The sequence below is a fragment of the Chanodichthys erythropterus genome, chromosome 3, assembly GCF_024489055.1.
Source record: "Chanodichthys erythropterus isolate Z2021 chromosome 3, ASM2448905v1, whole genome shotgun sequence".
Classification (NCBI taxonomy): domain Eukaryota; kingdom Metazoa; phylum Chordata; class Actinopteri; order Cypriniformes; family Xenocyprididae; genus Chanodichthys; species Chanodichthys erythropterus.
The window spans coordinates 22,011,445-22,037,668 of record NC_090223.1 but is presented as its reverse complement, the minus strand read 5'-3'; the positions used below and the strand labels follow the sequence as shown (position 1 = coordinate 22,037,668).

Sequence of the window (26,224 nt, the reverse complement as noted above, 5' to 3'; positions counted from 1 at the left end):
GAGTGGCGGGGCATCGTGAGACGCCGCTGCCGTGAAAACGGCAATTGGGTGGCTCTTTTAGAGCGGCGAGGGCCGCGGAAGCTCTTAAAGCGGTGAAAACCGCTGGAAATCGCTCTTTTAGAGCGGCGTTTAAGCCGCGGATGAAGCTCTCAGGCGGCGCGCCGGATGGCGGCAGGGGACGCACAGGAAGCGGCCGGAAGCGGGAAGCGGGAGGCGGCGGCTCAGCGACGGCGCTAGAAGCTGCAGTCCGCGAGGGCGCCGGCGCTTTCTTCCACCGGCGAGTCCAGGCGAGTCCGCTGCGGGAGCCTCTTCAGACGGCGGCGAGAGCAGAAGGCGGCGAGCTTCTTCGGCTTCAGGCGGAGATCAGCGAAGAGAAGTAGATGTCGTCGCTGAAGGAGAAAACACTGAAATCCTATGGCGAAACGCCTGCTTATATAGCCCTATACCCCGCCCATTTCGGCGGGAATATTCGCGCGCTTTGTCGCCATAGGCCGCGCAGCTATGCCGCGCCGCCATTGGTTCAACAACTTGTCTATGAGTGAACCAATGACGGTGCAGTTACACTGCGTTATTGAAAAAGGCTTCAGCAGCGGGGAAAAAGGGAGACCTTTCCCATACGCAGTACGAGTGAAGTATCGAAAGGGAACAAGCTATACTGAGACGCAAACACCAGCAGCGAGGCAGACAGGAGCAATCGAGCAGACAGCAAAGAAAGCTGAAATATGCAATCAGAAAAAATAATTTTTGAGTGTTTTCTTTGTCAGAGTTCTGTAATGATAAATGTCTGTTTATACAAAAAAAAAATTTCTTTGTGAAACAGGATTGACTATATGAATAGATGTCAAGAAGTGCAGTTTCTTCTGAGACTCTTCATTAAAGCAGCAGAGACTGAGACACAGACAGGAGAGCAGATGCTGAAACTGTTAACATCAGTCTACATCAACAGCTCTTTTCCTTATCAGTGGACTGACAGAATTAAACAGAGTGATTTCCTGCTGGATCTTTACTCATATGTGAAGAACTATGAGACTCAAACAGGCAGGAGTTTCCTTCCAGCATTACAGTCAGTTTTCCAGTCACCTGATGTCTGGATCATAGATCTCTCACAGAGAAAGACCTCCATCTTCCTGGAAGTGCTAAAACTCCAAACAGAGAAGAAACCAGTAGAGCTGAGAGGATGTTCAGAGGAAGAGAGTGAAGTGAAGAGTTTCCTTCAGTGTCTGCCCTACATCTCACAGCTGAGGTGAGAAAATGTCCATCTCATGTTTAATGAGTTTGTTTCTGTCCATCTTTTGTTGATTGGATTTTGAGATGTGGGTGTTGCACTCAAAAATGAAGGCAGATGAATGAGATCTTTAAGGGACAGAGTTTAAGCAGACTAATGCTGCGTCCCGAACTCCCGATTCACCTACTTGTACTATTCCTTAAATGTTTGTGTATATATATATATATATATATATATATATATATATATATATATATATATATATATATTTTTTTTTTTTTTTTTTTTTTCTTTTAGAAGAAGAAAAAGAGTAGGCAATCATTGGGACATACTACATCATTATTGCATCTTTAACAGACTCTCTTAGTTATGAGATAAATGTTGTCGCATGTTGACCTTCTAGTTGTGTGTCTTTCATGTGAAGACTCTTCTCATGTCTTCTCAAAGTTAATGACCAACTGTATCTTTATAAAGTTTACAATGCTGTTACTGATACTGATTATTAATCACTCAAACCCCTTTATCTAAACTTCTCTACTTAACCATCGGTGTCGTACATCCGCCATATTTGTTGTTTTTTAACACTTTTTTCATGTTTGTAGTTCTAAACTAATCCTCGTCCAACACACAGTGGGTTATATGAGCCTATTTACATTACTGGAAATAGACATGCGTATAAGACGACTGTATAAAAGACTTTGACATAAAAATCTTAAAGGGGAATGTACAGCAAAAATCCCCCTAGACCCCCTAGACATTTTGAAGTACTTTTGTAAAATTGTTGCATCCTGAGAAACTTTCTGAGATCTGACCTCGACTTGAACGTGACTGAAAACAAGAGTTTGTTTCTCTATTCATCCTGCTGTGTCTCCAGAAACACTCAGGTCTGACTGTAGGACAAATTGGCTTAATATTTACTGTATCATGACAAAAAAATAAACTAAACTGTGTGTGTGTGTGTGTGTGTGTGTGTGTGTGTGTGTGTGTGTGTGTGTGTGTGTGTGTAGACCATCTAAAGAGAGTCTCCAGAAGCTGGTTGAATGTGTCTATGAGGCTCAGGAAGAGGATGTGACTCAGTACTTCCTGCAGAAAGTGGGCGGAGATCTGACTTCCTGTTCCTTGAGCTGGGAAGAGCTTCACTATTTCCTGCAGCACAAAATTCAACAAATCACTGTGAACTTCAGAAAGAGCAACATTCAATACAACATCAGAGAAATTCTGCCTTTTCTGAACAGGATTCAGTTTAAACGGTAAATCACTCAAGAATTAAGATTTATTGCTTTTTATTTCTTACCCATTTAAACCCAAAATATTATCATGAAGAAACAATGATTAAATAACTTACAGTGATTAATAATGATTTGTATGATGTCTGTACAGGTTGAGCTCCAGCTTCATGCTGTCTGTCATCAGAGAGATCTATGAGAGCGGCTCTGGTGGATTTGTGCCCAGTCTGTTGAGTTCAGTGAAGAACTACATCAGTCTGCAGAGCAGAGAGCTGGACTCTGTCCACTGCGCCGCCCTGCGCTTCACACTGCAGCACTGCACTGCAGTTTCACTCAACCTGCTGTGGACCTCCATACCAGAGGAAGAGCTGGAGAGCATTGTGCCTCTCTTCAGACATGTCTCCAGCCTCAGGTCTCACTGCTTTCCTTCTATGAGTGCTTCTCAATCTGAAGGCTGTTTCAAAGCATTTTGAAAAAAAACGGCTACTTTCCAGAGATTGTGTAAATTGAAACAGCCTTCAATAGTGCTTGATTATATTGCAGTCGAGATATGCAGCCTTTAATTTGAGAAACTCCTTATTTCTCTCTTCTCCTCTTTCTCTCTGCCTGTTTGTTACATTCAGTAGCTTTTATGTGATATAAAAGCCTTGTGGAAGGGTGCATTATTTTGCAACTAATTAAAGGCAAATTATTAGTTAGTTGTATTTTATAGGCAAAAAAAAAAACATTTTATATTTTATTTATTGTTGTTATTTAATATGTATTTAAGCCCAGTGATTGTAATGCATTTATTGTGCCTCTAAAAAGACACCTTTTGAATTTATTGTTTTTTGTTTAATTTATTTAATTTATTGCTTAGTGCTTTAAGATACTGTGAATCTCAGCTGATACTGATGTTACCAGTTTTTGTCTGTGTTCAGTGTTGACAGGCGGCTGTTACTGAAGATGCTTCACTGCTGCAGTGTCTCTGATGTCCAGCAGGAGGCAGCAGCAGTTCTGCTCTCCGTCCTGCAGCACAAGCTGGACTTCTCCTGCCGTTCTGCTCTGGATCTGACCACAAACACAGACTCTGAGACTCTACATCTGACCACTGAGGACTGCCGTGTGATGAGCACAGTCATTCAGAGAGCTCACACACACACACAGCTGATTCTACAGGACTGTGAGATTAACACAGCTGGAATGGACCAGCTGTTCCCAGTGTTACATTCTGTCAAACTCTGGTGAGAAACACGAACACATGACATTCATACACAAACAGACTAAATGATCTATAATCATCTGTTGCTTTGTGTGTTTCAGCTGTGATAAATCTCTGCTGCTTCGGTTTCTGGCTCATGTGAGGCCTGAGGAAGCTGCGTCTCTTTCTGGAGCTCTGGGTGACGAGGTCGACCTCAGTCAGACTCATCTGGAGCCGCAGGTCTGTAGAGGTCTGGAGCTGATTCTGGAATATTCTGAAGGCCTGACTGAACTGGATCTGAGTCAGTGTCGTCTCACTGATCACAGCCTGGATCTGCTGCTCCCAAACCTCCACAAAGCACAAAACATTGAGTGAGTGACTGAGAGAGAAAGAAGTATAAAGTATAATCTGTAGTTTAATGTAATATTTGTTGCATTTTGTCTGATTTGTTTGTTTGATCTGCAGTTTTAGTGGCAATAGCATCACTGACATTGGGGCTCAGAGAATCTACAGTATCGTCTCTCACAACAGTAACATAAAGACAGTAAGGTGTGTGTCTGAACGTCACAGAATCATGTTCCCTTCTGAAGTCTTTTTATGATATGCAACAAACATGAGGCTCAAAAGTAAAACAGAGCTCTGAGTAAAAGTGTTTTCTCTTTGATTACTGCTTTTCCTTCACTGTCTACTGCAATTCATGTCTACAAATCTGATTTGTGTTCATGATGGTGTTTGTTTCAGTTGTCTGTTGCTAATATCAGTGTGTGTCTGTATCTCTGTAGGCTCTTCAACAACAGAATTGAATTCAGACAGCTCTTCCTCACAGACCCACGATTTGAGATCTGGTGAAGCCAATAAACTCTCTCTGGAATCAACAAGACGGTGAAACAAGCAAAGCAGATCTAGAGAGATGTTGAGTAACAGGTGTGAACACTTTTGAAGAAATTGCCCATCAGAGTCCCAGAGATGAATCCGTCCAGCAGATTGTGAACCACATTCATGTTTTATCATCATCTTCAGTCATAATCAACACTGGGTTTCTGTTGCATTAACTGTGTTTTGTAAAATGACAAAATCCATCTAATTTGTAAACTCTTTCCTTTTCTCCATCCCTTATTATTATACATGTCATGCAAGGTTATTCATTTTGAATTTAGTTTTTATTTCTATTTAATTTTCCATTTGTCTAGTTAGTTCAGATTCCGTTAGTATTCACTAAAATTTTTGGTTTTAGTTCAGTTCATTTCATTATTTTTAGTTTTTTATTATTAGTTTTTATTTTAGTTTAGTCAGTTTTGGAGATGTATGTTAAGTTATGAGTCTTTTCATTATGTTTTGATGATTTTTGTGTTCTTTCGTTGTTGTTTTTTTGGTGTCTTCTGGGTGTTCAGCTGCCGGCTCTTTTAAACGCCTCTTCCTCTTAACAGAGACGAGCTGCTGTGACTCCGGGCCGGTCGCACTGATCCAGACTTCCTGTCAGCCGACAGACCAACATGTTTCTTTCAAAGTGTTTCTTTCGATTTGCTGATGTCGTTCAATCCATTTAGACTGTGGTAGAAATGTAGGAGAAACCGCCCTTTTGTGTGAAACTCTTTTTCTTCTGTGTTTTTGGTAAGAGTAGACGAATCATACCACTTTATTGTTACTTTCTTTTGTTCGGGTCGTGGGTCTCTCTGACGAATTACACTACTTTATTGCAACTTTTATTTGTTATTCTTTTAGTTAATTTATACTCTAATTTACTATGCTTTTTTTGGTCTTTTTGGTCTGATGGCTAAATGGAAGCTTTTGGGGGGGGGGAACATACACTAATGCATTCACATCACTAATCACCTGATGTTCTCCTCTTCATCATGAAGAAGAGTAGAAACCATTCCATTGCCTGAACTCAGTGTTACTGCAGACACTACAAGAGAGACATTATACTGAAGAAATCACACTTGCCTCATTCCTCTGACTGAAATGATTGGTTAATTAGACGAGGAGGTCAAACCTGCTTTTGTTATATGCATTACATATTTTTACATATGTTTGCCCTTTGTCATATTGTTACTTGACTCAGGTGTCTATTTAAAATAAAGTTGTGTATACACTCTAAAAAATGCTGGGTTAAAAACAACCCAAGTTGGGTTGAAAATGGAAAAACCCAGCAGTTGGATTAAATGTTTGCCCAACCTGCTGGGTAGTTTTATTTAAACCAACTATTGTTTAAAAATTGCTATATGGCTAGCTTAAAATGAAGCCAAAATAGTTGGGAAATTAAAAACCAGATGCAATTAGAGACAACAATAATAGACAAAAGGTGAATGTTTATTAATAAGCTTTAATATTTTATTAATATAAATGTAATAGTTTAATAGTTTATTAATATAAATTTATTAATAAGCAATTTAATAAATGTTTATTGTTTAATAATTATTCATTGAACATTGATAAATGTTAATTTCCAACATACTTTGGTTTAATTTTAATTAAGCAATACAGTAATTTTTAAACAATAGTTAAGTTAAATAAAACTACCCAGCAGGTTGGGCAAACATTTAACCCTACCACTGGGTTAAAACAACCCAATCGCTGGGTTTGTCCATTTTCAACCCAACTTGGGTTGTTTTTAACCCAGCATTTTTTAGAGTGTACAATCCTTTGTACTCATGGGTTATCTTTATTACCTTTTATTATTTCCGACTGTGGATATAGTCATAAATTGTTACTGATTGAAACATAGCCTATTACACTTGACTTTTTTTTTTTTTATTAAAATATTTAAAAATTTAAATGATAATCATGATCGGTCCTACATTTTTTTATGCTTTATTTTCTCCTTAAGTGCGATAGATTTTATCAACAAAGCTGTTGCCATGACAATTTCATTTCCACAGACATGCGAGAACAACGGCTTCAATCACTGAATCAATCTGTCTTTTTTAGTCAGATGTTGAATGTCTGTATGACAAGCAGGACGACTGAGTGCTTACAGAACATAAAAAACAAAATATTACTTAAAGTGAAGCTGGTAAAGCTTTTATTGGAGTTGTTTAATCATCCTCTGCTCAGATTTTGAGAAATTTAATTGAATTGTTTGCAGTTGATTGCTGACATCAGATCAATTATTATTTGCAGTAGAAATGAATTTGAATGTGAATGAAAAAGTTCTCAACCAAAACATGGCTGAAACATTTGAAATAAAAATTTTACAACTGAAATAAAATATTTTCTTAGTTAAACCAAATAAATTAAGTCAAATTAGGTTAACTGAACATGAGCTGTGGCATAGAAAACTTAAAAAAATTAAGTTCACTTTACTTTTGTAAATGAAAATACTTATTATTCTAAGTAAACCAAACTTAACTGAGTGCAAAATGATAACTTAAAAAGTTAAATAAACATGAACTTTGGTATTGTAAACTTAATGTTCACATTACTTTCATAAAGTTATTCCAACAAAACTTAAGTTCAAACAACTAAATTTCTCAAGTTGAAAATACGTAAAGTAAATACAACTTATCTGAGTCAAAGTAAAAAGATAACTCAAAAAGTTAAGTTAAAGAAACTACCTTTTTTACAGTTAGTGAACGAATCATGAAGAGATGGCGTGATTTTGGTAAGGTAAAGATGTATATTCAGCATAGCAATGAAACTGAAGTCACCATAAAGAAATAAAGTCACCAAGTGGACGCATGTAGATGATGAAGAGAAATGGACCAAGAACTGAACCCGGAGGAACACCTTGTGTCAGAGGAGCAGTGGTGGATTTGTAGTGAAAAAATACTTTCAGTCATTGAGCCAAAAGAGCTGAAACTGTGATGCTGATTTCAGAAAGACAAGAGATGAAAAAATGACAGGCCGTGTCAACTGCAGAGCTTAGGTCAAGAAGCATTAGGATGTTATTAACCCAGAATCCAGATGCCATTAACCACACAATAAAAGAGTTTCAGAGCTGTGTGATATAGAGACTGGAAAGGTTCAAAAAGACCATTAGCATTTATAGTAAGACTTTAGTTGTCTTTATTTATAGTTGACTATTTTTCGCATTATGGTTTAATCAGAAATTGTCGCAACAACTTCTTTGTTGAATAGGTGAATCATTCTGCTTTACGCATTTCATATTTGTTCACGAATATAACCACTTCACAGACACGTGTATATTGGTGTATGTGTAGTGACAATTCATTTAAAACAGCCTCTAATTAAAATAGACCCACTGTCATACATGTAACATTTGTGAAAGAAGTAAAATGATACAAACAAAATGTACATTAAAAAAACACTAACAACAACAATAGCCTAATAATAATAAATAGTAGGCCTAATTCAGATATTTAAGCTTGCAAAAATGTCCAAAACAGCCATGCAGGCCTATAGATTTAAATATTATTATTATTATTAAATGTGAGGGGCAGCACAAGCACATAAGCCTACGGAAAACTCACTATTAACGGTCAGTGTAAATAACTATACTTTAGAGACTATTTAGAGAGTATATAACTTTTATAGATATACATTAAGTTTAGGATGTTTCTTTGCTTTCAAGGCACAAATACATTATTTTACTCAGGCAATATTTTAGGTCGCTTTCTTCCGCTGAGGTCCTTTCACGGTCGCGTCAGAGCGAGTTTAACCGCTGATCCGAGGTCTGTGTTTGTATTTCTCCTCTAGTGGTGAATATCAGAGTTTGTGTCGATCAAGCAGATCTGAGGCAAGCTCATTTCATCGTCCTAAAGATGGCAGCCTCCGTCAGATATTTACTGAAACCTTGGACACCGAGGTACATTTTACTAATTTTATTTATTCATTTTTGCCAGGACCATCCAAACTGATGTATAAATTGCACAAACGTTGTCACGTAATTCATAACAGTATTTTTATTTATTTATTTATTTAGTGGTGTCCCCTTCAAACTGAACCATGTGCTTAAATCTGTTTGTAAAAACACGCCGTTGTTTGAACTTATGTTTAATATCTGTATATCGGGTGATTTTATTCTGCATCTTTTCTCAGTCTGTGTTTCGTGAGATGGAGTCGCTATAATCCATATTATCTGGATCCCGATCCCAGTAAAGACGCTGTTCCAGAGTCAGAGCTCAGTCCTGAACAGAAAGAGCTGCAGGAATTGAAAACTGTGAGGCCGATTAAAGCAGCTCTGTCAAGCGACACCAGCTCTCCTTTCAACGACCCTTTGATGAGGTAAAAACTAGAAGGGCTCAACCAGCAGCATTACACTTCAATACAGCTTTATGACCTGTTATATATAAACACAGTCTTGAAAATTCAAAATAATAAACTCGTGTAGATTCTTCACTCAAATTGTTGTGCTTATATTAAGCGGGGTAAAGTTAGTTTTAGGTTTGATATTCGCCGGATTTTCGCTTTCCCTTGCCACTGTACTACAAAGACGACAATCTATCAGAGATATGAATACTATAAATAGTTTTAACAATTATGAAACTTCTGTATATCAACATAAAAAAAATCACTCAAAACCACCTACGGGTATTACAGATGCATATGTATGCTTTAAAGCGCTTTCACAGTGCATGATCACGGTGCATGACTAAGGGAACGTCTGTCAATTCCCCAACTTCTTAAAAACGTCTAATTTGTATAATTTGAAATTACTTTAAAATCATTACAGTAATTCACCAAAAGGGTTTTTTCAAGATCCAAAGCTTGTAATAACTTCCTAGTGACTAGACTGACTTACTACAGGTGATATCTGACCAATTTACCCCTTACTGTATATACAGTACACAAATATTTCTAGAAAAATCATTACAGTAATTCACCAAAAGGGTTTTTTCAAGTTCCAAAGCTTGTAGTACCTTCCTAGTGACCTGACTGACTTACTACAGGTGAAATATTACCAATTTATCCCTTACTGTATGTACAGTACACAAATATTTCTAGAAAAATCATTACAGTAATTCACCAAAAGGGTTTTTTCACGTTCCAAAGCTTGTAGTACCTTCCTAGTGACCTGACTGACTTACTACAGGTGATATCTGACCAATTTACCCCTTACTGTATGTACAGTACACAAATATTTCTAGAAAAATCACTACAGTAATTCACCAAAAGGGTTTTTTCAAGTTCCAAAGCTTGTAGTACCTTCCTAGTGACTAGACTGACTTACTACAGGTGAAATATTACCAATTTATCCCTTACTGTATATACAGTACACAAATATTTCTAGAAAAATCATTACAGTAATTCACCAAAAGGGTTTTTTCACGTTCCAAAGCTTGTAGTACCTTCCTAGTGACCTGACTGACTGACTACAGGTGATATCTGACCAATTTACCCCTTACTGTATGTACAGTACACAAATATTTCTAGAAAAATCATTACTGTAATTCACCAAAAGGGTTTTTTCACGTTCCAAAGCTTGTAGTACCTTCCTAGTGACTAGACTGACTTACTACAGGTGATATTTGACCAATTTACCCTTTACTGTATGTACAGTACACAAATATTTCTAGAAAAATCATTACAGTAATTCACCAAAAGGGTTTTTTCACGTTCCAAAGCTTGTAGTACCTTCCTAGTGACCTGACTGACTTACTACAGGTGATATCTGACCAATTTACCCCTTACTGTATGTACAGTACACAAATATTTCTAGAAAAATCACTACAGTAATTCACCAAAAGGGTTTTTTCAAGTTCCAAAGCTTGTAGTACCTTCCTAGTGACTAGACTGACTTACTACAGGTGAAATATTACCAATTTATCCCTTACTGTATATACAGTACACAAATATTTCTAGAAAAATCATTACAGTAATTCACCAAAAGGGTTTTTTCACGTTCCAAAGCTTGTAGTACCTTCCTAGTGACCTGACTGACTGACTACAGGTGATATCTGACCAATTTACCCCTTACTGTATGTACAGTACACAAATATTTCTAGAAAAATCATTACTGTAATTCACCAAAAGGGTTTTTTCACGTTCCAAAGCTTGTAGTACCTTCCTAGTGACTAGACTGACTTACTACAGGTGATATTTGACCAATTTACCCTTTACTGTATGTACAGTACACAAATATTTCTAGAAAAATCACTACAGTAATTCACCAAAAGGGTTTTTTCAAGTTCCAAAGCTTGTAGTACCTTCCTAGTGACTAGACTGACTTACTACAGGTGATATTTGACCAATTTACCCTTTACTGTATGTACAGTACACAAATATTTCTAGAAAAATCATTACAGTAATTCACCAAAAGGGTTTTTTCAAGTTCCAAAGCTTGTAGTACCTTCCTAGTGACCTGACTGACTTACTACAGGTGATATCTGACCAATTTACCCCTTACTGTATGTACAGTACACAAATATTTCTAGAACAATCATTAATTTAATTCACCAAAAGGGTTTTTTCAAGATCCAAAGCTTGTAGTACCTTCCTAGTGACTAGACTGACTTACTACAGGTGATATCTGACCAATTTACCCCTTACTGTATGTACAGTACACAAATATTTCTAGAAAAATCATTACTGTAATTCACCAAAAGGGTTTTTTCAAGATCCAAAGCTTGTAGTACCTTCCTAGTGACTAGACTGACTTACTACAGGTGATATTTGACCAAAATGCCGAAGAAGGTCCATGCTGCTGGAAATGCCGCTGTGAGATGCCGATGCCTCATTTTTGCGCCAGGCCCTACAGGTGAAGTTCACTTTAATAGCTGTAAATGTCTTTATTTTAGCCTATGCCTACTTCTCGAAAGCTGTAGCTCAACATCACTTTGTCTACCCTAACCTGCAGTGTCAATGTAAATTCACTATCTTATGAATAAAATACTGTCAAGATTCGAAATTGTTGTTTTACTCACCTGTTCTGACCGCGAAAGAAAAGACAGAAAAATGCAGAAGCTGGGAAAAAACCATTGCAGGAAAAATTATGATCATTACAAAATATTACAAATATATAGCCTATATATAATCTTATCACTTGCAGTAGCCTAATATAAGCGGAATAATCAACGCTATCTCACAACCAATTTTTAGGTATTTGACCAGGTGGCTAATTAGTACTAACTGTACGTCCTTACTCGATCGATGCGATCGCGAAAGCAACTCGGATGCACTGTTTATTTCAAATTAAAAGCCAAGCATAGGCACTTCAGATTTTTTTTAAAACCCGGCCCAAAGAATAAATAAATAAATAGATAGGCTAAATTAAATTGTTCTTTAACAAAAAAAAAAAAAAAAAAAAAAGTAATTCCAAAACTACTTTTACATAAAACTTTTTCATTAGCATTCATTGTTGGTAAGGGTACAAGTTAACTTTTTATTATTTTTCCCCCCACATGTTCCATTTAATTCTGTAGAACATTCTTTTATATTTAGATAACGATTTTCATGATTTATCAAAACATTATGTTCTTATGATAAATCAACTTAGATAATGTTATTCAAATAAAATATATTTAGTTTTTTATATATTAATTTCTATAATTACACTTGTAATTACACTATTGACCCATCCCTTAACCCTTACCCCTATCCTTAAACCTACCCATCCCACCAAAGCTTTCCCTAACCTTACCCGTATCCACCTCAATAGCAGCAAATGTGTTTTACAATTCAATATGAACCCAATAAGTACATTGTACTTATTTTTGATGCAAGTACATATGAGTTAAGGCCACTTAATATAAAGTGGGACCATATTTTTCTCTTGTGGCCCGTACATAAAAAAAAAAAAACACTGTTACTCATTTAAATTATAGGCCTAATTAATGTCATTGTATAATAAAACAAATCTTATTAAAAAAAAAAAAATCTAAAGGAAAATAGGCTAATAGCCTAATCTTTTCTTCACATCTTATCTTAACAGCACGTCAGTTATGGGGTAATGTGCTATGAAATTACTGAGGATGAAATGTGGCATATTATAATATTAATTTATTAATAAAAGTAGCCTAAACAAATATTAATAGAATAGAATGGAAAAGGCCTAAAATAATTGGAAATGCTAAATGATCTTAATATTGCCTATATTTTTTGTTTTTGTTTTGACAATATCATTTTGATGCAACTCAGCAAGTTGAATTTAATTTGTGTTAACTTGTGGTAAACTTGTCAAGGATTGATTATGTAATAAAATATTAACATGGGGGTTAACCAATTTCAGTATGCAATAAATACAAATATAATGAGAAAATGTCACGTTAAATGACTCGAGATTCAGTTGCAAGCATACAAATATTTATTAAGGAAGATAACGTGAACAACAGCTGAGTAACAAAGGAGGTCGTGGGTGCTGATGGTGTCTTCGGTAGCGCAGGGACTAAAATGGGTGGATGAATGAATTGCAAGACAGAAATCCAGTGATAATGTGATCCACAAACGACAGGCAGTCCAAACACAGCGGGAACACTGGAGCACAGTACACAAGAGATCAGGTGACACTATACAAAGAACAAGAGTGAGCAGCAACAAAAACAAAACAAAATTTCACCTGTAGTAAGTCAGTCAGGTCACTAGGAAGGTACTACAAGCTTTGGAACGTGAAAAAACCCTTTTGGTGAATTACTGTAGTGATTTTTCTAGAAATATTTGTGTACTGTACATACAGTAAGGGGTAAATTGGTCAAATATCACCTGTAGTAAGTCAGTCTAGTCACTAGGAAGGTACTACAAGCTTTGGATCTTGAAAAAACCCTTTTGGTGAATTACTGTAATGATTTTTCTAGAAATATTTGAATACTGTATATACAGTAAGGTATAAATTGATAATATTTCACCTGTAGTAAGTCAGTCAGGTCACTAGGAAGGTACTACAAGCTTTGGAACTTGAAAAAACCCTTTTGGTGAATTACTGTAGTGATTTTTCTAGAAATATTTGTGTACTGTACATACAGTAAGGGGTAAATTGGTCAGATATCACCTGTAGTAAGTCAGTCAGGTCACTAGGAAGGTACTACAAGCTTTGGAACATGAAAAAAACCTTTTGGTGAATTACTGTAATGATTTTTCTAGAAATATTTGTGTACTGTACATACAGTAAGGGATAAATTGATAATATTTCACCTGTAGTAAGTCAGTCAGGTCACTAGGAAGGTACTACAAGCTTTGGAACTTGAAAAAACCCTTTTGGTGAATTACTGTAGTGATTTTTCTAGAAATATTTGTGTACTGTATATACAGTAAGGGATAAATTGATAATATTTCACCTGTAGTAAGTCAGTCAGGTCACTAGGAAGGTACTACAAGCTTTGGAACATGAAAAAACCCTTTTGGTGAATTACTGTAATGATTTTTCTAGAAATATTTGTGTACTGTACATACAGTAAGGGATAAATTGATAATATTTCACCTGTAGTAAGTCAGTCAGGTCACTAGGAAGGTACTACAAGCTTTGGAACATGAAAAAACCCTTTTGGTGAATTACTGTAATGATTTTTCTAGAAATATTTGTGTACTGTATATACAGTAAGGTATAAATTGATAAAATTTCACCTGTAGTAAGTCAGTCAGGTCACTAGGAAGGTACTACAAGCTTTAGAACTTGAAAAAACCCTTTTGGTGAATTACTGTAGTGATTTTTCTAATAATATTTGAGTACTGTACATACAGTAAGGGGTAAATTGATAATATTTCACCTGTAGTAAGTCAGTCAGGTCACTATGAAGGTACTACAAGCTTTGGAACATAAAAAAAAAAAAACCTTTAGGTGATTTTTTTTTTTTTTTTTTAAATATCTGTGTACTGTATATATACATTAGGGGAGGTATTGTCTAAAGCGAGATATTGGCAAAATATATTAAGTCAGTTTGCCCACTAGATTACTGTAGCCCTGTAAACATTAATTCAGACGGAATTGTGTCGTGAATTTGCAGATGGTCCCTAAAGCAGCTTAGGCGGATATGCGGCGAATATCAAACCTAAAACTAACTTTACCCCGCTCTTAAAGCTATTATTTGAATTGTGTGGTACTTTAAAAAACATTTTCACTCGTGTTCCCAATATTTTTTTTTGGTCCACACTGTATACTTATCCTTTATAACGTTGATTATTTGGTTATGTCTATCAGCAAGTTCATCAACATGATGATGGAAGATGGCAACAAAATCCTTGCTAGAGGAATCATGACACAGGTTTGACTGAAATCCCATTATGTACCACTAGAGGTCAAATGTATGACGGAATAATGACCATTTTGTAATGTTTTTGATATCTCTTCTGCTCACCAATATGGCATTATTGTAATATGTTTTTAAAAAAATCCTGTTATGAAGCTGTATTTTCAGCATCATTGTTCCAATCTTCAGTGTCACATGATCCTTCAGAAATCATTCTGATATGATTTGATGCTCTAGAAACATTTCTGATTAAGATATTTTTGTTAAAATTCGATGGCTCCATGAAGCCTCCATAGGGAGCAATGACATTTCCTCTCTCAAGATCTATTAATGTACTAAAAACATATTTAAATCAGTTCATGTGAGTACAGTGGTTCAATATTAATATTATAAAGTGACTAGAATATTTTTGGTGCGCCAAAAAAACAAAATAACGATTTATTTAGTGATGGCCGATTTCAAAACACTGCTTCAGGAAGCTTCGGAGCACAAGTGAATCAGTGTGTCGAATCAGCGGTTCGGAGCGCCAAAGTCACGTGATTTCAGCCGTTGGCAGTTTGACACGCAATCTGAATCATGATTCGATACGCTGATTCATTAGTGCTCCGAAGCTTCATGAAGCAGTGTTTTGAAATCGGCCATCACTAAATAAGTCGTTATTTAGTTTTTTTGGTGCACCAAAAATATTCTCATCGCATAATTTGTGTTCTGAAGATGAATGAAGGTCTTACAGGTGTTGAACGGCATGAGGGTGAGTAATTAATGACAGAATTTTCATTTTTGGGTGAACTAACCCTTTAAATTGATCAAAAGTGAAAGTAAAGACATTTATAATGTTACAAAATATTTCTATTTCAAATAAATGCTGTTGTTTTGGATTTTAGATTCAAAGAATCCTGAAAAATATTTGTGAGATGCATTTTTGATACATTGATGATAATAATGAGAACCATTATTAATAATTGAGCACTATAATATTTGAGCAGCAAATCCGTATATTGAATGATTTCTGAAGGATCATGTGACACTGGAGACTGGAGTAATGATGCTGAAAATTCAGCTTTACTATCACAAATTACATTTTATAATATATTCAAATAAAAAAAATTCTATTTTAAAAATTGTAATAATATTTAACAATATTCCTGCTTTTCTTTTATTTTTAATTAAAAAATGCCGCTTTGGTCAGCATTTAATCTTTCATAAACATAAAAAAATGTTAATTATTCCAAACTTTTGACCACATTTGTACACTTGAAAAATATCATGTACATTACCTGAAATGAGTCTGCACATAATTTCTGTTTGGATGTTTTGTGGCTGTTTAGACGCTGGAGACCATAAAGAGGAGACAGGTGGAGAAATACCACAAATCTCCTGCAGCTAAGAGAGAAGAGGTCGAGTGTAATCCGTACGCCATCTTCCATCAGGCTCTAGAGAACTGCAAACCCATCATCGGTCTGGCCAGTGTTCAGAAAGGAGGGAAATTTTACCAGGTCAGTGAACATCCTTTAATAATTCATTTATGACTTTAAGATGACATGACCAGGTGTTGTAAGTATATACAATTATCAGTTCATATTCACAATCAGTGTTCAACTGATGGGTTTTTAAACGGCCAACACAGATTTAAAAAAAATATCTGTGACTGAAAGAAATGTGACTGAATATTTAATTAGTATTTATATAAGAAAATTATGGCAACAGAAATGCACAAAATTGTGATGAATAGAGTGAACAACATGTTTTTGACTTTTTATGTTTAATATTTGAAACATGAAATGTATCATGAAACATTACATGGATTTTATGCAATTTTTTGGAGCTCTTTGAATAGAATAATAGTCTTAAAGGGATCATCATTTACTCATCTTCATGTTGTTCCAAACCTGTATGACTTTTTACTTCTGTGAAACACAAAAGTGGATGTTAAATGGAATCACATTAAAGCACTAAAAAAGGAGATAAAATATTGAATCTTACACTCAGTTATTGGTGTTGCAGGTGCCTGTCCCTCTCACGGATAATCGGCGGCGTTTTCTGGCCATGAAGTGGTTGATCACAGAATGCAGAGACAATAAGCACCGTCGAACACATATGTACGAGAAACTCTCGCAGGAGCTGCTAGCCGCCTTCGCTAACGAGGGAAATGTAGTGAAACGCAAACACGACCTTCACAAGATGGCCGAAGCCAACAGGGCATATGCACACTACCGCTGGTGGTAGAGAGAGGAGATCTGGACTCTTTATTCACCCACAGATGGGATTTGTTTTGGACTGACGGCAGTTTGGATGAGCATCACTCAGACAAAAAGGACATGAGAAGACCTGTCATCTTGACTCATAAATACAGATTGTCTTTGAATGAAAGTAAATAAAGCTAGCTATAAAATTCACTTTCCAAATTTGACCAAGAATTCTTCACAAGGGTTGAACGACTGTACAAAACAAATTTTAGAGATCTCATTACACGTTTATGAGATTCCAGAAGCAACTTTGTACACAAAAATGTTTATTTCTTTATTTTAAACCATGTAGAAGTGGCATCAAGAACTATACAAGTCATTGTCTAATCTTCAAGAGCCCAAGGAATCAGTCAGGCCAAAAACAGCTGGACAAGAGCAAATAAAAATCTTTGGCATATCACCTGACTCTGTTAACATTTCTAACCAGTGGATCTTCATCATAAAAATTTACTGCAACACTTTATTCCTTCATCCCACACCTGTTTAAGTTTTGCTCTTTTCATAGTATAAAAATATTGTCCTTAAAAGGAAAATTATATTTAAATATGACTAGTTTTTGGTGCATTTAATATATATATATATATATATTTTTATATATATATATATATATATAATTAAATAAATTTTTTTTTTTTTTTTTTTTTTTTTTTTTTTCACTGATTTAAATTAAGATATAATATAGAACATTAATATATATTTGTATAAAATCCTGCATTATACAATAAAAATAACTTTTCCTCCTACTGAGGCAAATCTAATTTGTTAGTAATAATTTGTTAAATCCAATATCTAAAATTAAATATACTGTTATTAAAACCATCTACAATGACGGATGTTACGTTTATAGCCCTTAGTGTTTATCTTTGACACAAAAATGAAAAGTAAATCAATTATAATTGTTATGCTGAAATTGTAATGCATCAATGATCAAATGGAGATATGCTTGAACTTCATTCAATTTTAAACTCCATAACCAAACTAATGTTGGAAGATCTGTGACCAATGATAACTAAAGGTACCATATTTGTAGCAAAAGAAAAAAGCATAAAATAGCACTTTGGCTATAACTCATGGTTAAGTGTTGCTTAACCATTAACAAACTGAATTATTGCACATATTCACTTCAGAATTAAAATGTCCTTTTTGTAAGAGGCAGCAATGAGGGAGACCAAAAGAAGGTGAGCTACAATGAATCCCGGCGTGCACTGAAAAGTTTGCTCCATAAAAAGTCCCACAATGCACCGAAGGCACCATTTTCCAGTTTTTCGTACGCAGCCGTGGAGGTGTTTCCAAAAGGGCAGATTCCTCGACAGTGTATAGCCCCAGAATTGGGTTCGACTCCAGCACAGGAATCGATTCTAGGTGTCGACTCTGTGGCTGTGTCTGAAATTGCTAACTTGTTTACTGTTTTTCGAATCCGTAGCCTATATAGTGCATGGCAGTTGAGTGCACTAGAACCTAGGAGTGAACGAAATAAAGCGAGGGATTCGGACACTGACTCGCGTCCATAACAACTGGACAGGAGTGCTACAGGGAGATGGGACAGGAAGGACAGCTGATCGTCCTTGTAATGCCAAACCACATGTGACCATATGTACCCCTGCTGGAAGAGTGGAGTAACATCTCACATCAAGAACTGACAAATCTTTTCTAAGTCCATTAAGATGAGATGCACTGTAGCACACAAAGGTGGCTGTGAAAATAAATCTGCATTGTTTATCCTTCTGGTCTTTCATTCATAAAATTCTAACCTTTCATTGAAGACAAATAAAAGTGGGGGAAAACTCACATTATGAAATAAATGTTTTTCTCCAATACATGTTGGCCACAATTACTGGCACCCCTAGAAATTCTTACGAGTAAAATATCTTTGATTTATTTAAAACTTTTTATGTTCATATGTAACAGAGGCCAGCTAGTAGTTGCTGTTTGAGTAAACCTCACTCCTTTGATCTCAAGACATGCTCTAGTGACCAATGCTAGAGGTTGCAGCCTTTAGCCTCATTGTTAGACTGTCCGACTCCCACGCCGGTGACCCAAGTTCGAGGCCCGCGCAGAGCGAGGCGAGTAGGACCTGGGTAGAGGGGGTTACATTGGTGCCGTGACCCGGATGGGAGTGAGGTCTAGGGGGGTGAGTGTAACGGAGGCCAGCTAGTAGTCGCTGTGTGAATAAACCTCACTCCTCTGATCTCAAGACATGCTCTAGTGACTGACGCTAGGGGTTGCAGCCTTTAGCCTCATTGTTAGACTGTCCGACTCCCACGCCGGAGACCCAGGTTTGAGGCTCGCACAGAGCGAGGCGAGTAGGACCTGGGTAGAGGGGTTACATTGGCGCCGTGACCCGCATGGGAGTGAGGTCTAGGGGGATGAGTGTAACGGAGGCCAGCTAATAGTCGCTGTGTGAATAAACCTCACTCCTCTGATCTCAAGACATGCTCTAGTGACTGATGCTAGAGGTTGCAGCTTTTAGCCTCCTTGTTAGAGCATCCGACTCCCACGCCGGAGACCCAGGTTCGAGGCCCCCACAGAGCGGGGCGAGTAGGACCTGGGTAGAGGGGTTACACATACAAATATTTACACACAAGAATTTTGATGGAACAAAGCAGTTGAAAGTAGGAGGGTGTTTCTTTTTTTGCTGAGTTTATAGGTTATAACTTTCATGCAGGCACAATTACTGAAATATATGTATGCCTATAGGCTACTACTTTATGAATCATGCGTGTACAATTAAACAATTATTATTATGACTTCTAGACAATTTCATAAGGTTTCAAAGAAGCTTGTAGAGACAAAGTGATTGAGGAGGACCTAAAAATTCTTAGTTATTACAAACCCTCAGGCAAGTCATCAGACATCTGTGTGTGTGCATCTGCTTTCTATGTTCATATCTCTGGTGTCATTATAAGCAAGTAAAGTTTGACAGGTGTGCCTCAGTTTACTCAAAGTCACTTTGCTTTGGATTCGCTGACTAATCTTCAGAAGTAACTCCTCTCTTTACTTCTCTCCAGGTAAGCTTTATAGAAAGTCTTACAACTTTTGAAACTTTTTTTTTCTTCAAATTGGCAGTAATATAATAACTGTAACCCAGGTGAAAAAAGTGCACTAAAATGCACTTTATTTCAGTACACTTAGTACACTTCCATACTGACTTAAAGTGCTCTAATTTCATTCATTAATTTTGTACTTAATATACTAAAAATTCTTCTTTAGTACCTCTTAAGAACATCTAAGTGTACTCATATGTGCTATTTTGAGACAACATGAAATATGAATTAAATGTGCTTTTAACATACTATCTCAGACTCTGTATTAAAAAAAAGGTTTTTAGTTACCACGTGTATGTTTTTAGTTACCACTAACTAAAACATTTTTTTAATTACCCATCTTTCATGTACAAATGTTAGTTATGACAAACCTTCAGGTGAGTCATCAGTCTAAGAATTTTTAGTTCCTCCTCAATCAATCCACACACGCCACCTGATTTGCATTTTCAGAATCCAACTCAGGCTCAAACTGATACATTAAAACCGACAACACTGTTAACGGTTTACATTTGCTTAAATCCTTGGAAATGTGCGAGGGGTTTGCTATATATTTTAGTGTGTCAACAATCAGTGTGCGTAAAATGTGAAGGGGAACTCCGTCTGGAGTATAATGTATCAGGGAACCTGGGATGAATCAAACATCAAATAAAGCAAAATAACATGGAACAAAAACACTGAAGAAGTCATAGGTGCCATGTTCATTACATCATAATCTCAGAGATCTCAAATAGATTAATCAGCATAACTTATTACATCGAAGGTTACATTGTTGTACGGGGAAACGCACACCAGATCAATCGGAAAAACTTGCGACTTGAGCAGAACGTTTCACAGTGGTAAGAAGCTGTCAGTGTTGTACTCTCTGGTTCAGGAAGCTGTCCTCTGTAAAATGTGTTGTTTCTACTAAGCAGTACAACTTTTAGGTTGTATTGCTCAGGAACAGCTTTATAAATAGACTAAACAGCTGATTCCTAATTTAATCAGTTTTCAGAAGGCCAAACAAAGCAGTTTTGCTTTCCCATCCTAACACACAGTGTCTCCACAACATGAAGCCTCTTCTTCTTTCTTTGTGTAACCCTTTGAGTGGGCATTATGTTAATATTTCACATTGTGACATCAATATTTGAGTAAGCAATTTCTTGACTTTGATTGAGGCATTTTAAGCAGGTCTGGATCAGTCCCTGCTAACAGATTTTTGTTATAAGTAAGTTCTTCAAATATTCAGTGTTGGTTCTGAGAATGTAAAAAAATGTCCACTTTTCTCGACGTCAGAGGAACCTGTTTAAAAAGGTATGATGTACCTTAAAAACATTTTTTTTTCCAACTTAATGTTGATTAACAATTCAACATTCTACGAACGTTGATTTGTAACATTCCAAGAACATAAACATGTCCAGTTTCCTTAAAGGGATTGTTCATCCAAAAATGAAAATTATCCCATGATTTTCTCACCCTCAAGCCATCCTAGGTTTATATGACAATCTTCTTTCAGATGAACACAATCTGAGATATATTTAAAAATATCCTTAGTCCTCCAAAGTTTATAATGATTGTGAATGGTAACCCACATTCTGAAGACAGAAGAAATGCATCCATCCATAAAAAAGTAATCCATACACTCCAGGGGGTTTATAAAGGCCTTTTGAAGCAAAGGGTTGTGTTTCTGCATTCTGTGTGTGGTCATCTACCGGAAGCTTGTTATCGAATTTATAAAGTGTTTTATATGCATATTATTCTTACAAAACCACATCACTTCGCTTCATAAGGCCGTTATTAACATGTGGGTTACTTTTTTATGGATGGATGCACTTTTTCAGTCTTCAGAATGTGGGTTCAAAAAAAGTTGTAGATTGCTATACTCTGAGTTCAAAATGCAACAAACAATCACCCTCTTTCTAGAAAGACAAGAAATTCAAAGCCATCAGCTGAATCCAATTATTACAATAATCAGTTAACACCAATAACAATCAATTATCACAAGTGTCACTGCAAGAGAGACTGAAAAGTAACAAACATAACACAAACTAAGTGAAGTATACATTTAAAGTAATGGAAATAACAATAATAATGTTACAGAAAAGTTCAAGTTCTTCATTCATGCCATCAGGAAATAATGATTTAAGTTCAAAAATTCAAAATGCCTCCCTTTGCAACAATTTCTTGTCGCTATCTCCGCCTCTTCTATGAGGTAAAATCCTCTCGATGCCCAGGAACTTCATGTCAGACAAAGTATATTTAGCAAGATTGAAGTGACGATAAATAGGAGATGTATCATCCCGTCTACGAATTGCACTTGTATGTTTAATCATTCTAGTGCGTAATGCACGTGTGGTTTTACCAACATATAACAGAGAACATGGATAAATGATAATATAAATCACATATGTACTCTTGCAAGTTATCAATTGTTTGATCTTATATGTTTTTTGTGTACAAGGATGTACAAATGATTGACATTTGACATATTTTGTGCAAGACGTACACCTGTCCTGTAGCATGGAAAATTACCCTGGGCATCAACTAGGGTGGTCGGAGAAGACATGAGTGTCTGCATGAACAAGCTTATCCCTCAGACTAGAACTCCTAGAAGAAACAAAGAGTGGTGGATCATTAAATACATTCAATAACTGAGGATCACTTTGAATGATGTGAATTTTCCTGTAGCTCAGTGGTTAGAGCATGGCATTAGCAATGCCAAGGTCATGGGTTCAATCCCAGGGATTGCACATACTCAGATACAAAAATGTATAGTATAATGCAATGTAAGTCGCTTTGGATAAAAGCGTCTGCCAAATGCATAAAAAAAAAAAAAAAAAAATGTGCCAGTGACTGTTAATAATCCTCCTAATATCATTACTCAATGGACTAAATGTGGATTTAAAAACACAGGAATAGCTTTTCCTGCTTTTAATTGCGATCAAGTTACTTTCTTCCCGTTCTTGTAAACTGCGCACCTTATCAAGTGCACGGTCAAGCCACTTATTGGGATATCCACGTGATTTAAAATCTGTATATAGATGCTGGGCTTTAACATCAAAATCCTCCTTCCTAGAGCAGATACGATGAAGTCGTTGATAAAGAGAAGTCTTTGATAAAGAGAAGAGACAATTGATATACAAAGAAGAGACTTCTTTATCAAAGAAGTCTTTGATAAAGAGAAGAGACAATTGATATACAAGTGTCCAAGAAATTGACATTTGTAATTCCAACATCATGTGTGAACTTAATCGAAGGTCTTAGACAATTCATATATAAAACAAATGCTTCAAAATCACTTGCAGAGCCTTTGTAAATAACAAAACAATCATCAATGTATCTCTTAAACAGAATGATATTGTCAAAAAATGGATTGTTATTGAAGACATATCTATCCTGGACCCCATGACAGTGCCCTCAATCTGTAAATAATACCGGTTTACAAACCTTGGAGGACTAAAGATATTTTTAAACATATCTTGGATTGTGTTCATCTGAAAGAAGATTGTCATATAAAGGATGGCTTGAGGGTGAGTAAATCATGGGATCATTTTCATTTTTGGGTGAACTATCCCTTTAATATTAATGTTATTTAAAGATGATATGATATTCCTGAATCATTCTTTAAATCATTCAAACACCTGCTGTGAACAAGCAAAGAAAGAAAGAGAAATAAGATCACAAACTACAACTTTCTTCAGCCACAGCCTTAGACAAAATCAACTGAAGATAATAGACAACTCCACAAACAGCATTACCAGCTTCACTTATTACTAATTAGATTGACTTTCTGTCACACGTCTACAGAAGATCTTATTGAGAATTAACAGAGGTTTACATGTTGATATTTCGTTGAAAATGTTTAGTTTGAAGTCACCGTTATGGTGATCAGTCTGTGCTTTAGCTCTTGACCCTTGACTTTTGTTAAGTTACTTTCTTCAAAACTATTTAAAAGTTAACATGTTGTGATACACTTAGACAGCAAAACTCATCATACAAACCTCAACAATTGTGACAATAAAAAAATAATTCAGAGTCTAATTTATTCATGTCGTAAAGCATGCTGGGAGCCATGAATGGCTCTTGTATGCTGGCATGAAACATGTCACCATTGTTGTGTTTCATATGCAAAATGTTGATGTCTGTGAGTGCATAAATTGCGCAAAACATGTTTAAAACAAAAAGTTAACAATGACTGTGTTTTTTATACACTCACAGACATCAACATTCAGCATCTGAAATGCAGCTATGGTGTTACAAATGATCTTGAAACAGTTGATCTGTTGATCTGCTTTATCAATGCAGAATTGTTTTTTGAAAACGCTTTAATTGCTGATAAAGAAGCAACTTAAAGCAGAACTAAGAAAACTATTTATGAAGGTAAAAAAAGTTACTAAGTCCTTACAATGGTTAATTGACTTGTGCACTAACCCCCTCTGGCACGTCTACGCCAGAAAACAGCACTTGCAAGTTGAGCTGCACCGACCCGAAACAATCTCGCCTCATGCTCACGTTCACGCAAGAGTGACAAAATGCTTTGCGGTAATTCAAAAACAGTGTATATATTATGACTTTATAAGACAATTTCGAAAATTACCCATCTCCATCGAGATTTCTTGTACTGTATTTGTAAAACTACTGCGCTGGTGAGCGTTGTAGTCGTTGTAGTCCAGAGCTGCGCTTGGAGTATTTACAACAGTGTGATTCACTGAGGGAACCTGTAGGGGGAGCTTCGCAAATCTTACAGAGTTCCGCTTTAACAAGAGCCCAACTAAACCAAACACCGATCACAATGATGGTGACTTCAATCTAAACATTTACAATAAGACATCAACATCTAAACCTCTCTTAATTCTCAATAAGAACTGCTGTAGACATCTGACAGAAATAAAATCAGTCTGGTGAGTAATTAGTGAAGCTGGTAATGCTGTTTGTGGAGTTGTTTAATCAGACCTTGAGAGATTTATTGTCTTTTATCTTCAGTTCATGTAAGGCTGTGGTGGAAAAAAGTTGTAGTCACCTTTAAATAACATTCAGGAAACTGGACATGTTTATGTTCTTGGAATGTTACAAATCCTAGTGTCACAGGGTGTTTGCAGCTAAACTGATGAAGACAAGAGAAGAAAGTTCCAAACAACAATAGTTTTAATAATAATATTCCCAAATGCATACAGATAGGTAGCAAACACAGATAACATAACTGAGACCAGACAGAGAATGAAGGACAAGGTACAACTTTAGTAGCAAACAACAAGCTGATTAATCAAACAGCTGTATCAAATGTAAAATGAAAAGCGGGAAAACTGAACAAAGGAAACGGGAAACAAACGAAAACATACCAAAAGTTCCAAGAATACAAACAAACTGAACATAATGGTGAAATAGAATGTTGAAGTGTTAATCGAAATTAAGTTGAAAGAACGTTTGAGGAGCATCACATTCCTCTTACGTCAAGAAAACTGGACATTTTTTACATTCCCAGAACCAACACTGATTATTTGGAGGATGTTCTTATAACAAAAATCGGTTAGCTGAGGTGTCCTCTGTTAGATTAAATACATCATGTTGTGTAAGACTATGAGCTTTGTAACTTTGCAGGTGTTATACATGCACAAACAGCTACATTACACACTAAAGGAAAAGATGAAACGGCATCATATGATCCCTTTAAATAAATACATCACAAACACTTTTCAAGCTCAACATTTCTCAAAAAAAGTTTCAGATAATAAAAAAATAGGATTGATTGTTGATTTGTAACAATCAATCTATTTTTTGATTATTATCTGAAACAATATTTTTAAACAGTGGAACATGTTCATAGTTAATGTTATGAACTAAACCTGTGGTTACTCTGCTAGGACACCTATGCGAACATCTAAAAAAGCGAAGTTAAGTTAATGGCAGGAAAAGCTCTAACATCATTTGCCACTCAGTTTGATATTTTTGTTATCTAATTGAATGAAAATAATGTAATTTGAAAAAAAGTGTCAGTTAAGTGTCCACATACTTTTTTGAGGTCTACAACAACAAAAAAACTCCCTGAGACTTCCTAGCTCATCCATCCAGATAGCAAAATTCTCTGTTTTTACTGTTATTTATATTCCTTGTGTTCTATTTTTATTATTCTTCTTTATGTAAAGCACTTTGAATTACCATTGTGTATGAAATGTGCTATACAAATAAAATTGCCTTGCCTTACTGTATATTACATCTCAGCTGTCTATTTCTAGCTAGAGCTCCCTCAAG

General features: G+C 36.0%; 2 protein-coding genes across 4 annotated transcripts; both read left to right on the top strand.

Moving 5' to 3' along the window:
- Window positions 1-668: 668 nt before the first annotated feature.
- Window positions 669-5,732, top strand: LOC137009495 (uncharacterized). 3 transcript variants are annotated; one of them, XR_010892907.1, is made up of 8 exons: window positions 669-1,243; window positions 2,233-2,475; window positions 2,606-2,863; window positions 3,372-3,674; window positions 3,754-4,002; window positions 4,097-4,180; window positions 4,414-4,555; window positions 5,059-5,732. XR_010892907.1 is itself a non-coding variant. In XM_067371765.1 (7 exons), the coding sequence occupies exons 1-7, from the start codon at window positions 831-833 to the stop codon at window positions 4,478-4,480; spliced, it is 1,617 nt and encodes a 538-aa protein (XP_067227866.1). In that variant the 5' UTR covers window positions 669-830; the 3' UTR covers window positions 4,481-5,732. The 3 variants fall into 3 exon arrangements, 1 of the variants encoding a protein (XP_067227866.1); XR_010892906.1 differs by having other exon boundaries at window positions 5,023-5,732; XM_067371765.1 differs by having other exon boundaries at window positions 4,414-5,732.
- Window positions 5,733-8,256: 2,524 nt separating this feature from the next.
- On the top strand, window positions 8,257-17,395 carry mrps7 (mitochondrial ribosomal protein S7). The gene is made up of 5 exons (XM_067371754.1): window positions 8,257-8,396; window positions 8,630-8,815; window positions 14,661-14,724; window positions 16,038-16,205; window positions 16,714-17,395. Exons 1-5 carry the CDS (start codon window positions 8,353-8,355, stop codon window positions 16,933-16,935), a joined length of 684 nt encoding a protein of 227 aa, XP_067227855.1. The 5' UTR covers window positions 8,257-8,352; the 3' UTR covers window positions 16,936-17,395.
- Window positions 17,396-26,224: the final 8,829 nt, after the last annotated feature.